At 36.3% G+C, this 12577-nt stretch overlaps 2 protein-coding genes across 8 annotated transcripts; one reads left to right on the plus strand and one right to left on the minus strand.

Annotated features, from left to right (window-relative positions):
• Window positions 1-1158: 1158 nt before the first annotated feature.
• On the plus strand, window positions 1159-6087 carry LOC121766554 (protein Brevis radix-like 1). 4 transcript variants are annotated; one of them, XM_042162816.1, is made up of 8 exons: window positions 1159-1418; window positions 1509-1624; window positions 2295-2381; window positions 2497-2614; window positions 4691-5082; window positions 5163-5292; window positions 5364-5659; window positions 5748-6087. In XM_042162816.1, exons 4-8 carry the CDS (start codon window positions 2510-2512, stop codon window positions 5827-5829), a joined length of 1005 nt encoding a protein of 334 aa, XP_042018750.1. In that variant the 5' UTR covers window positions 1159-1418; window positions 1509-1624; window positions 2295-2381; window positions 2497-2509; the 3' UTR covers window positions 5830-6087. The 4 variants fall into 4 exon arrangements, with proteins under 4 accessions (XP_042018750.1, XP_042018751.1, XP_042018748.1 ...); XM_042162817.1 differs by having other exon boundaries at window positions 1512-1624; XM_042162814.1 differs by lacking the exon at window positions 2295-2381.
• A 449-nt stretch (window positions 6088-6536) lies between these two features.
• On the minus strand, window positions 6537-12213 carry LOC121769092 (cyclin-dependent kinase F-4-like). Of its 4 annotated transcripts, none has more exons than XM_042165779.1 (19): window positions 12058-12213; window positions 10890-11251; window positions 10613-10797; window positions 10339-10521; window positions 10185-10263; window positions 9996-10064; window positions 9826-9915; window positions 9605-9743; window positions 9109-9211; window positions 8987-9039; window positions 8828-8894; window positions 8414-8522; window positions 8149-8214; window positions 7868-7936; window positions 7696-7756; window positions 7491-7604; window positions 7288-7319; window positions 7122-7203; window positions 6537-6903 (listed from the first exon to the last, which is right to left on the minus strand). In XM_042165779.1, exons 4-19 carry the CDS (start codon window positions 10344-10346, stop codon window positions 6698-6700), a joined length of 1347 nt encoding a protein of 448 aa, XP_042021713.1. In that variant the 5' UTR covers window positions 10347-10521; window positions 10613-10797; window positions 10890-11251; window positions 12058-12213; the 3' UTR covers window positions 6537-6697. The 4 variants fall into 4 exon arrangements, with proteins under 4 accessions (XP_042021713.1, XP_042021711.1, XP_042021709.1 ...); XM_042165777.1 differs by having other exon boundaries at window positions 10617-10804; XM_042165775.1 differs by having other exon boundaries at window positions 10613-10804.
• Window positions 12214-12577: the final 364 nt, after the last annotated feature.

The following is a 12577-nucleotide window of genomic DNA, read 5'->3' on the forward strand; positions in this document are numbered from 1 at the left end:
CCCCGACGAAGCCGAATATCTCCGGGCGTTACTCGATAAGCTGCGTCAGAAGTTGGGAATTGGTCCGACTTAGTTTTTTTTTTATTAGTTCAATGATGTAACTTTTTTTATTAAAACTTCGCCGTTTGTTATTTAGACCGTTTTTTATTTACTCGTTACTTGTTATTTGAAAACAGTTAAATATATTAAACAAAACAATAAAATGATGATGTGACGCGCCTTAGGGCGCCCCACTGCAGATGGGGAGGTAGGAGGATAAAACTGCTGACGTGGCGCGCCCCATTGCTAATGATCTTAGTTAAGAGATGGAGTGAAAAGTATAGTGGGCCCATGAATAGTTAAGAGATGAGACGGATAAGAGACAGCGTTGCGGATGGCCTAAATCGCAGAAATAGAGAAACCTAACGAAAGTGTTTAAAACCAGAGAGTATTAAGTCTGTGGTTGAAGGAAATTGACGAGGAAGAACAAAATTACATGTGAGATACAAGAGAATGAAAGTTTTAGGAAGAATGAAGGTCTGGTGCCAAGGTTTCGTTTGAAGAGAGAGAACTATTGGTAGACATGGTAATTGAAATGGGGTGGATGGAAGAGACAGAGAGAATATTAAGGAAAATAAAATAAATAAGAGAAAAATAATAGGAGCCGTAGAAATGGGGAAAAAGAGTGAAATAATTGACCACGTAACTTGTCGCCCCACGCAACCGTCCGCAGCATATCAGTTCTCTACATATGATAATATATACACACATTTATTTCCATTTTCAGAACTTCCACTTGTGTGGAAATTTTACAGATTCAAGAGTAATTCATTTTAATCAATTAAGCTCAATTAAATAGCCAAATTTGTACACTTATATCTATATTAGTAATTTGAACATCTATATATAGTACAAGGAGCAAAAGACAGGCGGGGCCCCCTTGTCGACCCCAAATAAAACACAAATTTTGCAATAAAAATTGACTTCCTAAGTGCGAATTGTCCATATATAAATGATGAAAAAAAAGTACAATCCCTTCGAAACAGCGCAAGGTACAAGTCATGGATGCAGCTGTCCTTGCTGCTTACCGTTTTTATATACACACATTTATCCGTTAGATAACGACGTGAGCTGACGGCGTCACATCCTTACTCCTATATAAACGACCCAACCTCAATATCCCGTCTCTTTCCTCGTCGCCTCCGTTCCACTTTTCTCCCATTTATATTTTCTAAATCTCTCTCTCTCTCTCTCATGCGATTGTGAGAGATCGTCGGAAATATAGCTACCTTTGAAGATATTATAGCTGCGAAATATATACGGAGATTTGAGAATGCGAGTATTTTCCAGTGTCGACGGAGATTCGATTTGATCATTTCTGAAAAGTGTTTGAAATCGGTGCTTCAAATAGGAAAAAAGGCGTTTCTCGATTTGTCTAGGTAAGATTCTCGCATTGATGATCAGAGAAATAGTAGTTTTGATTTTTGCTAATTTTCCTTTTCTTTGCTTGCTTGATTACTTGTGTGAAGAAGCTGGTGAAGAATGAGAGTGTTTTCCACTGAGATTCGATCATTTCTGAGAAATTAAAGCCTTTGCAAACACGGTTTTCGAATTGAGAAGGCTTTTCCACAGATTCAGTCTCGAGGTACGCTTCTCGCATTGATAATCACTTTTGTGGTTTTTGAATTTTTCTCTTTTTTTTGATCAATTTTGTGAAGTGTGGAGTTATTTCAGAGAGAGAGAGAGAGGAGAGAGGGGTATATTTGCAGGGGAAAGTCACTATCATATATGAATAGCTATACAACAGTACGAAGGTTTTGTTTATTTATTTAATTAATTCCACGGACTTTTGTCTGGAAATGCATTCGCCAGCCGCTTTCAAAACTCGACATTCAATTTTCTGATGATTTTTGAATTTCGTTTTTCCTTAATGATAATGAATATGCTTTTTATATCAATAAATTATGAGAATCTTGGGCTTGCGTTGGTAGGGAAAAGGAAAAAATTAATTGTTCTATATATATATATATATAGGAATAAAAAATGCATGAGATTACTGTTTATGTGTATAGTTGGAGTGATTGACGAATCAACAAAAATGGTGTCAGAAAATTCGGCGTACAATCCCCACTTTTTTTTATTGTTCTTCGTGAAAGATTAAAGCTGCATTAGTATTTAATATTAGCATTAAATATTTGCTGCTCCGTATTTGATTTCTGTGTTGATTCCTCTGATCTCTTGTACGGAACACCCCTTAGCTTTAATCATAACTCCTATTAACAAATTTAATACTATTTCTGGTTCTTTTTTTGCAGTAAATTAGAGGTACTATTCTCAAGAAAAATCATTTAAAAAACTAATTTGTTTCAAATGCTCCAAAGATTGTGTTGAGCATGGAAAAGGTTAAGATTGAACTTTTATTCAAATTTTATAATAATAGGGTAATGAGGCCAAATCTGAAAAGAAAAACTGATGGTATTAGCGAATCAAAATCTGAAATGGCTTTTTCTTTTGCAGTAAAAAAATAAAAATGTTGACATGCATAACTTGCTCGAAACAAAGAGTGGAAGACGAAGAAGATGCCCCGCGTGGGACTCCCAATACAAAAGACGCCGTCAAAAGCGTCGCCAACCAGGTACCCTTTTGTATCTATATGATTATTATGTATGTATAGGTTTTGTGGGTGTCTCTTCTCTTCAATCTGTGTTTACTACTACTCTCGCCTTCTTTCCGACATGCAAGCGGGCGGGGGCCCACTCTTTCCAATATGGGCGTGGGCCCCTCTTTTGTTTTAGGAATGTGAAATCTTGATGTGTACTGTTTGCTTTTGGTTTGGGCTTTGGTTTTTGTCCTTTGCTTCCCAAAGGGTAAATGCTGGGTAGAATTGTCTTTTTCCGGTCAATGACACAAGAAAGACTTTGCTACAATAGGAAATTGGCATCCTTCACTATTCAACCTCACTTTTTTTTTTCACCTAAGGTGGGTACTAGGAGTATTCCAATTTGTTCAATTTGATTTTTTAATGTTTATTTATTACTACCTCCTTTTTCATATGCGATTTTAAAAAAAATGTATTAAGTAAAGAAAAAATAAAGTAAGAAATGAAAAAAATAGAGTGATATAGAGATAATAAAGTACTAATAAGAGAAAGTAAAATAAGAGAGAAGAAATGTGTTGACATTTTGCTAAAAAAAGAAATGACTCGCCAGTATAATAAAACGTATTAGAATTGCAAAATGAGTATTGCTTAACGGAGGGTGTATATGATATTGTGGATGTGAAACTGATAGCACAAATGTAGGAGCCTTGTGTACCAATTACGATTCACATGTAGTACTAATATTTTTTTAGTAAAATAAATATATAAAAAGTGGCTAAATAACACATTCCAAGGCTCTATTATTGCGCATCTATTAATCTTTTAGGTATTGGGGACTGTTAAGGCGCACCCAAGAAAAAGATATTGGGAATATATTGATGGGTGATTGTCATGCCACACCTTGGATCATGTGCCTGGTCCCAGTATCAAACATGCTTCTTTTTTTTTATTAGTCATATGATTGAATTGCAATATTTTATAATAAAACAACAAACAAACATATGATAAGTAGCTATGGCCAATTATGAACCATCTTTGGTATAGTGACATCTTAATTAAGTATTCGTTCTTACCCCATATCCAAATTATTCATTTTCTTTCTTTACTCTTCAATATGCTATTGGCAGTACGTTATTTCATTTTATTTTTTACAAATTTCTTCAAATGCACAAATTACTAAGACATTTCTGCATTTCATTTGAAGACTGATCACTAGTAGATCAGATTTATTGGTAGCAAGCTCAAAAGTGCTTTCAAAGGGACAATATAGCCATTGCCCAAATCTTTAATATTCCTTTATTCAGTGTGAAATCTTCTTTATTGAACAAATATGAAAATTTTATGGGTCAAAAGAATTGGTGTTGAGAAGATCTTTCTTGAAAAGCCCAACATTTCAGGTTTTGGAGAAGGCAGGCTGATCCTTGCAATAATGCCCCACCTTTGAATTCCTGTCCTTTTCCAGCTCATTAAAACTGAAAACGAAGATGATGCAATGTTTATGATAAATTAAATCTTTCTTGCTACCTGTCTCCATAAATCGTACAAGAGAATAATAGGAAATCTATAGCTTTTGTTAGATAAAGTAGCCCTTAAACAGCCTAGCTATCAGGTGATTTGGACTCCACTCTCAATTTGAAATTGAATTACTAAATCGAGATGATGCATAACCCTTGTGTAATTTTATAGCTCAGCACTTTGAATTGTCTCTTAAAGTAAGAGATTGTTTATGCTCTATATGTGGAGGAGTTTACCAGATTTAAGTTGGCACATTGATAAAAACATTCCTATTGAAAGTTCTATTTGCAAGTTGATTTAACATATTTGTAAGATGTATTTTTTTACATTTTTACTAAATCACTCTATCATGAAATGTCTTTTTTTTCCATGACACCCAAAATTCAAAAGGGCTAAGATGACCTGGCTAATTCAAGTAGGGTCTATCAAAATCACACTTTTCCAATCAAAACATTGAATGTGTGACATATATGGCACACACATGTTCTTAGATGGTAACATGACCTAACTCATTTTGAAAATCCTGGGGTATATTTCAAATTAACTCATTTTTTCTAAGTAAAGTGTTCTAATTATGATGATTTTGGTGATGTTTAGATCAAGGACATGGCACTAAAAGTATCAGGAACAAGCAAAGGAAAACCATGTGGGACAAGCAGCAGCTTCAAGGTAGGACAAAGATCATATCCCGAATTCGAAACATCATCGGAGGGAGTCCCTTATCCCTACTTCCAACCCGGAAGCTCGAGCACGCCAGCCTGGCACTTCATGAACGCCGGGGGTGGCAGTGCCGCCCCCCGCGACTCTGCATACACAGCCTTCGGTGGCGATGACATGACCCCGAACCGCATCTCATCCCGGTTCGACGACATGGGGCTGGGAGAGGAAGACGGCCCCAAGGAATGGATGGCACAGGTCGAGCCTGGCGTCCAAATCACCTTCGTCACCCTCCCCCGCGGTGGGAATGACCTCAAACGCATCCGTTTCAGGTACTTCCCATCATCCTCTTTTTGAGGTGCGTTGTTTTAAGTTGGTATTAAATCTAGGTTAACTCGATAAACTCCTGCAGCCGGGAGATGTTCGACAAGTCCCAAGCTCAGAGGTGGTGGAGTGAGAACTTTGACAGAATAATGGAGCTATACAATGTCCAGAAATTCAACCAGCAGGCATTGAACACTCCAGGCAGATCTGAGTGTGGAGTAAGTTATCATCACATTCTCTCCCTACAAACATCTCTCTCTAACTAACTAACTAACTATGATAAATGCAGAGAGATTCAACTTACTCGAGGCTAGGATCAGTGAGAGAGAGCCCGCGAATGACTTCAGCATCAATGAACAGAGAGTGGCAGCCGAGGTACAGCAACTACTACAACGGTGGAGGGCAGAGCTCATACGCGATGGAGGGGTCGCGGGACACCACAGCGTCCCGGGACGAGGATGCAGTCTCCATCAGCAATGCTAGTGAAGTTGAAGGAGAGTGGATCGAGGAAGACGAACCGGGCGTATACATCACCATCAGACAGCTTGTTGATGGTACGAGGGAGCTTCGTCGTGTCAGATTCAGGTGAACATACATCTATTTTTTTTTTCTTCATCAAGTTTTTGAGATTTGTTGGGTTGGTTTTAATTTTGAAGTGTGTTTGATGGTGTAGTCGGGAGCGATTTGGGGAGGTGCATGCTAAGCAATGGTGGGACACTAATAGGGATAGGATACAAGCTCAATATCTTTCCTAGAAGATGAGGATGATGAATGGTGCATTGCAGTTGATGATGGTTCGAGATTTGACTCAAGAAATCATCCATTTTGATTATAGTTCTAACTATAGAAAGTTTGAAAATTACAAAATGATCTTGTTTTAAGATTTCAGTCTCTTTTATATGGCTTTGTAGTAGCTGCTTTAAGGCATATACCATGTTTCATGAAAATTATATTTAAGGTATGTTTCTTTCCATATCTTGGTTCACTATTCAATGGTATTTACTCATTCATTATTTTATTTTCTTTTTTATTTAATTGCGATGAAGCCTAGAAAATAACCAATTATGGCGTAGATTGTTGTTGCATTTTTGACTTTTTGCTTAGAGCAGAATTTGTGATCATATATATTCAGTGTCAAATTGAAGAATATTATTTGTACTATTTATGAACCTCGAACTCCATATGCTAACACGATAAATTGAGGCGTATTTAATTAGATCAGTACAATTTTCTTGTCTGGTTCTGTATCAAGAAATTTAGAACAGCATTGATAACAATTAACATCAAATATGACATGTAAAAAAACACTTAGGCTAGCTAGACTATGTTTATGACTTTTATAATTAAATTTCACAATATTCCAACTCATAATTAAATGGTGAACCCATGTTTCAATAGAAACTTTAGATCGACATAATAAAATCAGAATACTACCAATTTAGTTCTAAAATACAATATCAAATAGGAATCAAAAACACATTTATTAACTGAGTAACTGTCTGCTCCGCTCAGCATAAAACATCAACATAACAAATAAACATAGCCAAATCTCATGAAGGCAATCAATGAAAGACAGACAAACTTTTTTATACTGTTGAAATACATGGATAGTGAGGGGTTTAGTTATCCGGCCACCTTCTTCGAATACGATCTTCCTGGGAGAAACTCCTGTGAACGTCTTGAAAACATATCAGATTGCCCATGCCATCCCCCAGACTTCATAGGTTGACCAACTGACCCCTTTGCTATTGCTCTATTAGAGCTAACTGTCATGTTTGAGAACTTCTCCGCCACATCTGACACTCGCCGCGTCTTTCCTAACATACCGGCTGTGTAGACATGCAACATATGTTTGGTTATCGTATAATCCAAAACATAATCTAAAGACTATGCTCGTGTGAAATGGTTGTTACAAGAAAAATAGCCATTTACATGAATGCAGCAAATCCTAGAACACTTGCAATGTTACTTAGCAACATGTCCCAGATCAATTTAAGATTCGCAATTTGAAATAGTAAGTAAATCAGTATAGTATAGTTACACTCACGTGGGCCATTCATTCCAGGTGGACGATACTTGGGCTGCTGCTTCACATTGCTCGGCTGGCTTTTACCATTTCTAGTGGTATCCTGCACAATAAGTAGGATTTAGCTTAAGAACAATATTACCCGAAATACCATAGGCAAATTGATAAAAGTATAGTTTCAACAAACCAGATCGTTCAAGTCCAACTTTCTTTGCACACCTAGAAGGAGGAAACAATGAAGTCAAAACCAGATGCATATTTACAGAAAACATAAATGTAAATTTACATTTATGCATGCATAATAGTAGTTCATTATTTGATAAGCTAGAAAGTTCCAGAATTTAGCCACAGTAGATAACGGTTTTACACAGAATGGCAAAGCGGATATACTTGGGCTCAAGGATGCTTTTGATTTGGTGAAATTGACATTTTTCATGGGCTTTGGGTTCGATAATCTTCCTGGATATTTCCTAGTACTTTGTTCCAAGACTCCACTGGTTTCAACTGCAAAAGACAAGGAATCTTAGAATCTATTCTATTTCGTACTAGCATGTACATTGGACAGACATACCACACAAAATTGACAGAGACTAACCCGGAGGTGTTTTCACCAGAGCCGTTTTAGAACGTAATGATGGTGGAACGTAAAAGCAGCTCTGCAATATTGTGAAAGACAATGCGTTCAAGCTCCTCTTACCAAACAGTTCTATGAATGGAAAGATTATACTAGGACTTTTCGAGATGCATAAGAAAAAATGATAGACCACCTGGAAAAAGGGATGTTGAAGGGCCTCCATGGCTGTCGGCCTCTTGCATGGATCCCATGAACACAGGGACTATATGTGGCACAAACATGAGAAACTCATAAGTTCTGGCTACCAAAGGAATGTTATATTTTTGTTTCAAACAATTCCAACAAGGATCTTCACTGACAAAGTAGTATACTTTAGGCATGTAAAACATAAATCTCTAAGAAGCTATATGTTTTTTTAAAAGCTATGTCAAGAAATGAGATGTGCATGAATTCCAAAGTTTTAAAAATACTCACAGAAATAAGATTAATTGCATCTCCACTAACACCTGGAATAAGCGTGGATAGATCAACTCCAGCAACCTGTCCAGTTGATAATATTATTCACATGAATTGCAGAACGTAGGCATAAAGAAAGATTCTAGCAGAAAATCAAATAAAACCCCCTAAAAGAAAGAAGGCTGTGATTCATAACTGAAACGCATTAATAGTTAGCAAGATAATCTAAATCAAGTACTCAGACAATAAGCAACTAGAACATCACTCAAAAGACAGCACTCACTTGCAGAAATTGGTAATTGATAGTGCTAGCAAGTCTAAGCCCCTCAGCCCATTCATTATATGTTGGGCTGCCAATCACAGAACATATCTTGTAGATCTCATCTGCCTCACTGCATCAAAACAGAATAAGAATGTCAACATTAATTTTAATAAAGAGAACTAAATATCGAGGCATGTTTGTTAGCAAAGGTGGAGCACTAGTACTGTGACAAAATTATCAATTACGTCCAGTGTGATTATCAAAGAAATTATCAGTTACATGCAGTATGATAATGAAGGAATAAGCACTGCAATAATATAAAATATCAAGCAAGGCAAGGAAAAAGTATTAGGCTAATATCACCTACTTCAAAATTAGTTTAACTACAATCAAGAATTCAAGATACAAAACTCCTATAAAGAAAGATAGTTATACCTTGTGCCAGGAAACAGCGGACGGAGTGTGAATAACTCAGCCATGATTGCACCCATAGCCCACATGTCTGAGAGAAGAAACTATTATTATCACTAGGAAAATAATGTAGAAAAAAAAATTAGGAAATTAGGGAGCTGCCCACTGTCAACATCTACTCACCAACTGGAGGACCATATACTGATGACTGGAGCAGGACTTCAGGGGCTCGATACCTGCAAACCATAAAACTGAGTATGCAAAAAAGACATTGTAGTGAAACCAAATAGAAGTATACCACTAACCAGCGAGTTGAGACATAGTCAGTGAATGGAGGCAGAGAATTAATCTCGCGAGCAAGACCGAAATCAGCAACCTTGATGACATCCTTCGATACTAGCAGATTCTCTGATGTCAAGAAAGTAATTGTTAAAACACCGTATGTTAAGACAAGAAATAGATAGAGAGAATTGTCAAAGATGTGAAACTTTAGTAGCAACACTGCCAACACATAAGTCTGAGATAGTAACATATATATCACATAACATAAACATCCACATATATATCACATAACATAAACATCCACATATATATCACATAACATAAACATCCAGGTTTCCAGCCAAACCTAGGAAGAAGATACTTGACTACCAAATATATAGCTAAAAAGTGATAATCCTTGGAATGAAAGCAAGTACGGCTTCAGTGGATCATCAAATAAACAAACGAAAAGCATTAAGAAAGACAGATAGCATATCTAGGATCATCACTTCAATAATTAGGAAACAGAATGGTAAGAACCTGGTTTGAGGTCACGATGGAAGAATCCTCTTTGGTGTACAGATGCAAGACCTTGAAACACTTGGAAGCACCAGTTTCTCACTTCTACTTCAGAGAAAAGTTTTAATCTGTCCTTCATAAGCTGGTAAAGATTGAATTCCTGAAAGTTCGAATCCAAATATAAATGAATAGGCCATAAAGATTCTAAAAAGCAAACAAAAGCTATGCAAGAGATGGCATACCATGTACTCAAAGACAAAGTACAACACATCATTCTCCCTAATCACTTCCTTCAGCTTCACTATATTTGGATGGTTCATTTTCTTCAGTGACTGGCAGGAACAAACACGTCAGTTGTTCTTCATAAAAAAGGCATTCCCAAACATCAACAAGAAAATAAAATGGCTGTCACCTTGACTTCTCTCAGATTTATGCATTCTTCCCATGAATAATATTTCTTCTTCATTTTTTTTATCGCAACCTGACAATGCAATTGATCAGGTACGAAATCAATTTAAGTTACTTGTGGATACTGGTTCCAACAGTGTGAGGTACAAGGTTCATCCTTGGAATAGACTATTTAAGCAAAAATGGCTCCTACCACTTCACCAGACTGCTTGCTTAGAGCTCTCCAAACACTTCCAAAAGAACCATTACCAACTTCTTTTATGATACTGAATCTGCATAAATGATAGTGTTAAGCCAATCATAAGTTTGAAACTATTTGCATACATACAAAATTGAAAAACCCATACCTTTCCATTGTAAACTTTTTAACAGCACAGAAAGCACTATATATATACTATGCTAAATAACTGCAGATAGTCTCTAGACATCCTTGTAGCAATCCACCATAACTCTTCAGCTTCACTGCAGAATGTGATTATGATGGATGAGCTTCAAAGCTTTATTTTGTGAAGTACGCTAAATCAAATATCCTGAAATGAAGACAACGCAGAATTGCAGAGGGTTCAGAATACTGTAGAACATCTTCATAATAGTAGAAACTGACACGTTATTTGGAAGTACCTACAGCTCTCAGTCGAGCACATGGTGAAGCTAAGTTTCCAGACATTGTAATGCAGAATTTGATACGAATCCGTCAACCAAAACTTGCCACTATCCATAGGCCATCAAATGCAAGTTGAAAGATGCCCTTATTAATACCAAAAAGCTACCTAATACTCTATAGCCAAAATAAATCCTACTAACACCTGCAAACTTATGACAATGAAAAAAAAGAGTGTAAGCGATTATTTTCAAAACAATCCCAGGAACACAAAACATTAAAAGGAATAGAGAGTACCTTTAAGTCTGCTCCATAAGGATCTCAAATGGATTTTGTAGAGGCAATGCTCAAGCAATAGCAGAATTGCACAAGAAAACTAATCGCGGAGCTAAATCAGCCGCAATTCACACATACAAGTGCACTAAAGAACATCTAGTAGGAGAAAAATGCTTCAGCCTCATGTACTGAGCATTTACAGTAAGCTGTTGCCTAAGTGCAATTGACAAAAGAAACAGGCAGAAAATCTCCAAGGATGACAAAATGCCATTCAAGATATTCCTGGAATGGAAGACCACGGAGCTGATAGCAATCTGACCAGAAGAAAATTTTCTCCATGTCCTAGATAATGATAATTCCTTCGTCTCGTAATTTAACAGATCCTGCTAGCATTGAGGAAAGGTAGAAACAAGATTTCAGTTATATATATACAGGGCAACTTACTTCCAGAACATGCATGCAAATGACATTATACATAAACTAAAATATAAAGGGCATTATTTCAACTAACATAGAAAGATATCTCGACAAGCTTATAGATTGAAATAGTAACTAGCTAACACCAAGAGTTTGTTGCTAGTGCCTCCCTGCCATTAACCTATTCACTAAGTCATAGGTAGTCCAAATCCCATCACACCCCCGAAGCAATAATTTCAAATCAAGCAAAGACTGGAAATTCAAATCGCAATTTGCAACTCGACAAGCAGCAACTTTGTCTAACTCCAAGGTACCTTTATAAAATACTACAACAATTTTACAAATCCTAAATATGGTTCCTCTGGTTTCCGATAAACATCTCTCATCAACAACGCAAAATGCCTAACACTAAATATTAAGACAAACCATCGCCCTAATTCCAATTCAGTCCAACCATATAACCTAAAAATTAGTTCAAAACAGCAAATCAATTCAACAGCTGCGGTGGTTTCACTCCACCAACAGCATGCCAATTGAAACCAGGGCGTAACTAGGGCTTCCTTCTATCGCGTATGAAGCTAGATCTAGCTAGAAAACCAATCTCAGATCTCAGAACATAATCTCAAAACAATCTGAATCCAAATCGTATTTCCCTTCGGAACATAACAATCACCCTCAATTACAACCAAAAAGAAACGCATAAACACGGATAAGATGTTCGCAACAATTCAAATAAAAGGCAAAATAAATAAGAAAAGGAAAAGGATAATACCTGTGGCGCAAACGGCATTACCTACGGAGAAGAAACCCGGAGATGCCACCCTTTCTCTCTCTAAAATCCCCCACAAAAATTTAGTATTACGATTTTTTGGGGGGTTGCGTATATTTATTGCAGCGCCGGTGATAATACAGCAATGATGAAGACATACATATAATAAACGTGAAATCAATTGCGCAATAATTGCTTAAAATTTATTGAATGGACTTTCTCCGCGGATTATTTGGAAAACATTTTAAGAAACCCAAAAATTACTAGGGCTTCTTTCTTTGCATTCAACTTTTATTTTATTTGATGGATAAAAAACTTAATGAACTAGGAGTATTAATTAAGAATCAACATAAAAGAATAACTTATGTGTTTCAAAAAATTGTTAATATGGTTTTTATAAAAAATGATGACATCGATAAAATATTATTATATGTATACAAATATTAAAGGTCTACTTGAAATATGTATTACATATTTAATAGTTTTATCCTTATAATTTTTAATATTATCAATCTAAATTATC

Source organism: Salvia splendens, chromosome 15 (genome assembly GCF_004379255.2).
Source record: "Salvia splendens isolate huo1 chromosome 15, SspV2, whole genome shotgun sequence".
Taxonomy (NCBI): domain Eukaryota; kingdom Viridiplantae; phylum Streptophyta; class Magnoliopsida; order Lamiales; family Lamiaceae; genus Salvia; species Salvia splendens.

What these genes read in the sequence shown, in the direction of transcription:
- LOC121766554 (XM_042162816.1), top strand. Translation starts at nt 2,510, where the DNA reads ATGTTGACATGCATAACTTGCTCGAAACAAAGAGTGGAAGACGAAGAA. An exon ending in TCAAAAGCGTCGCCAACCAG is followed by an intron (nt 2,615 to 4,690) that starts GTACCCTTTTGT and finishes GGTGATGTTTAG; the next exon opens with ATCAAGGACATGGCACTAAA. An exon ending in CAGGCAGATCTGAGTGTGGA is followed by an intron (nt 5,293 to 5,363) that starts GTAAGTTATCAT and finishes TGATAAATGCAG; the next exon opens with AGAGATTCAACTTACTCGAG.
- LOC121769092 (XM_042165779.1), bottom strand. An exon ending in ACTTTGTCTTTGAGTACATG is followed by an intron (nt 9,744 to 9,825) that starts GTATGCCATCTC and finishes TCGAACTTTCAG; the next exon opens with GAATTCAATCTTTACCAGCT. An exon ending in AAAAGCATCCTTGAGCCCAA is followed by an intron (nt 7,320 to 7,490) that starts GTATATCCGCTT and finishes TCCTCCTTCTAG; the next exon opens with GTGTGCAAAGAAAGTTGGAC.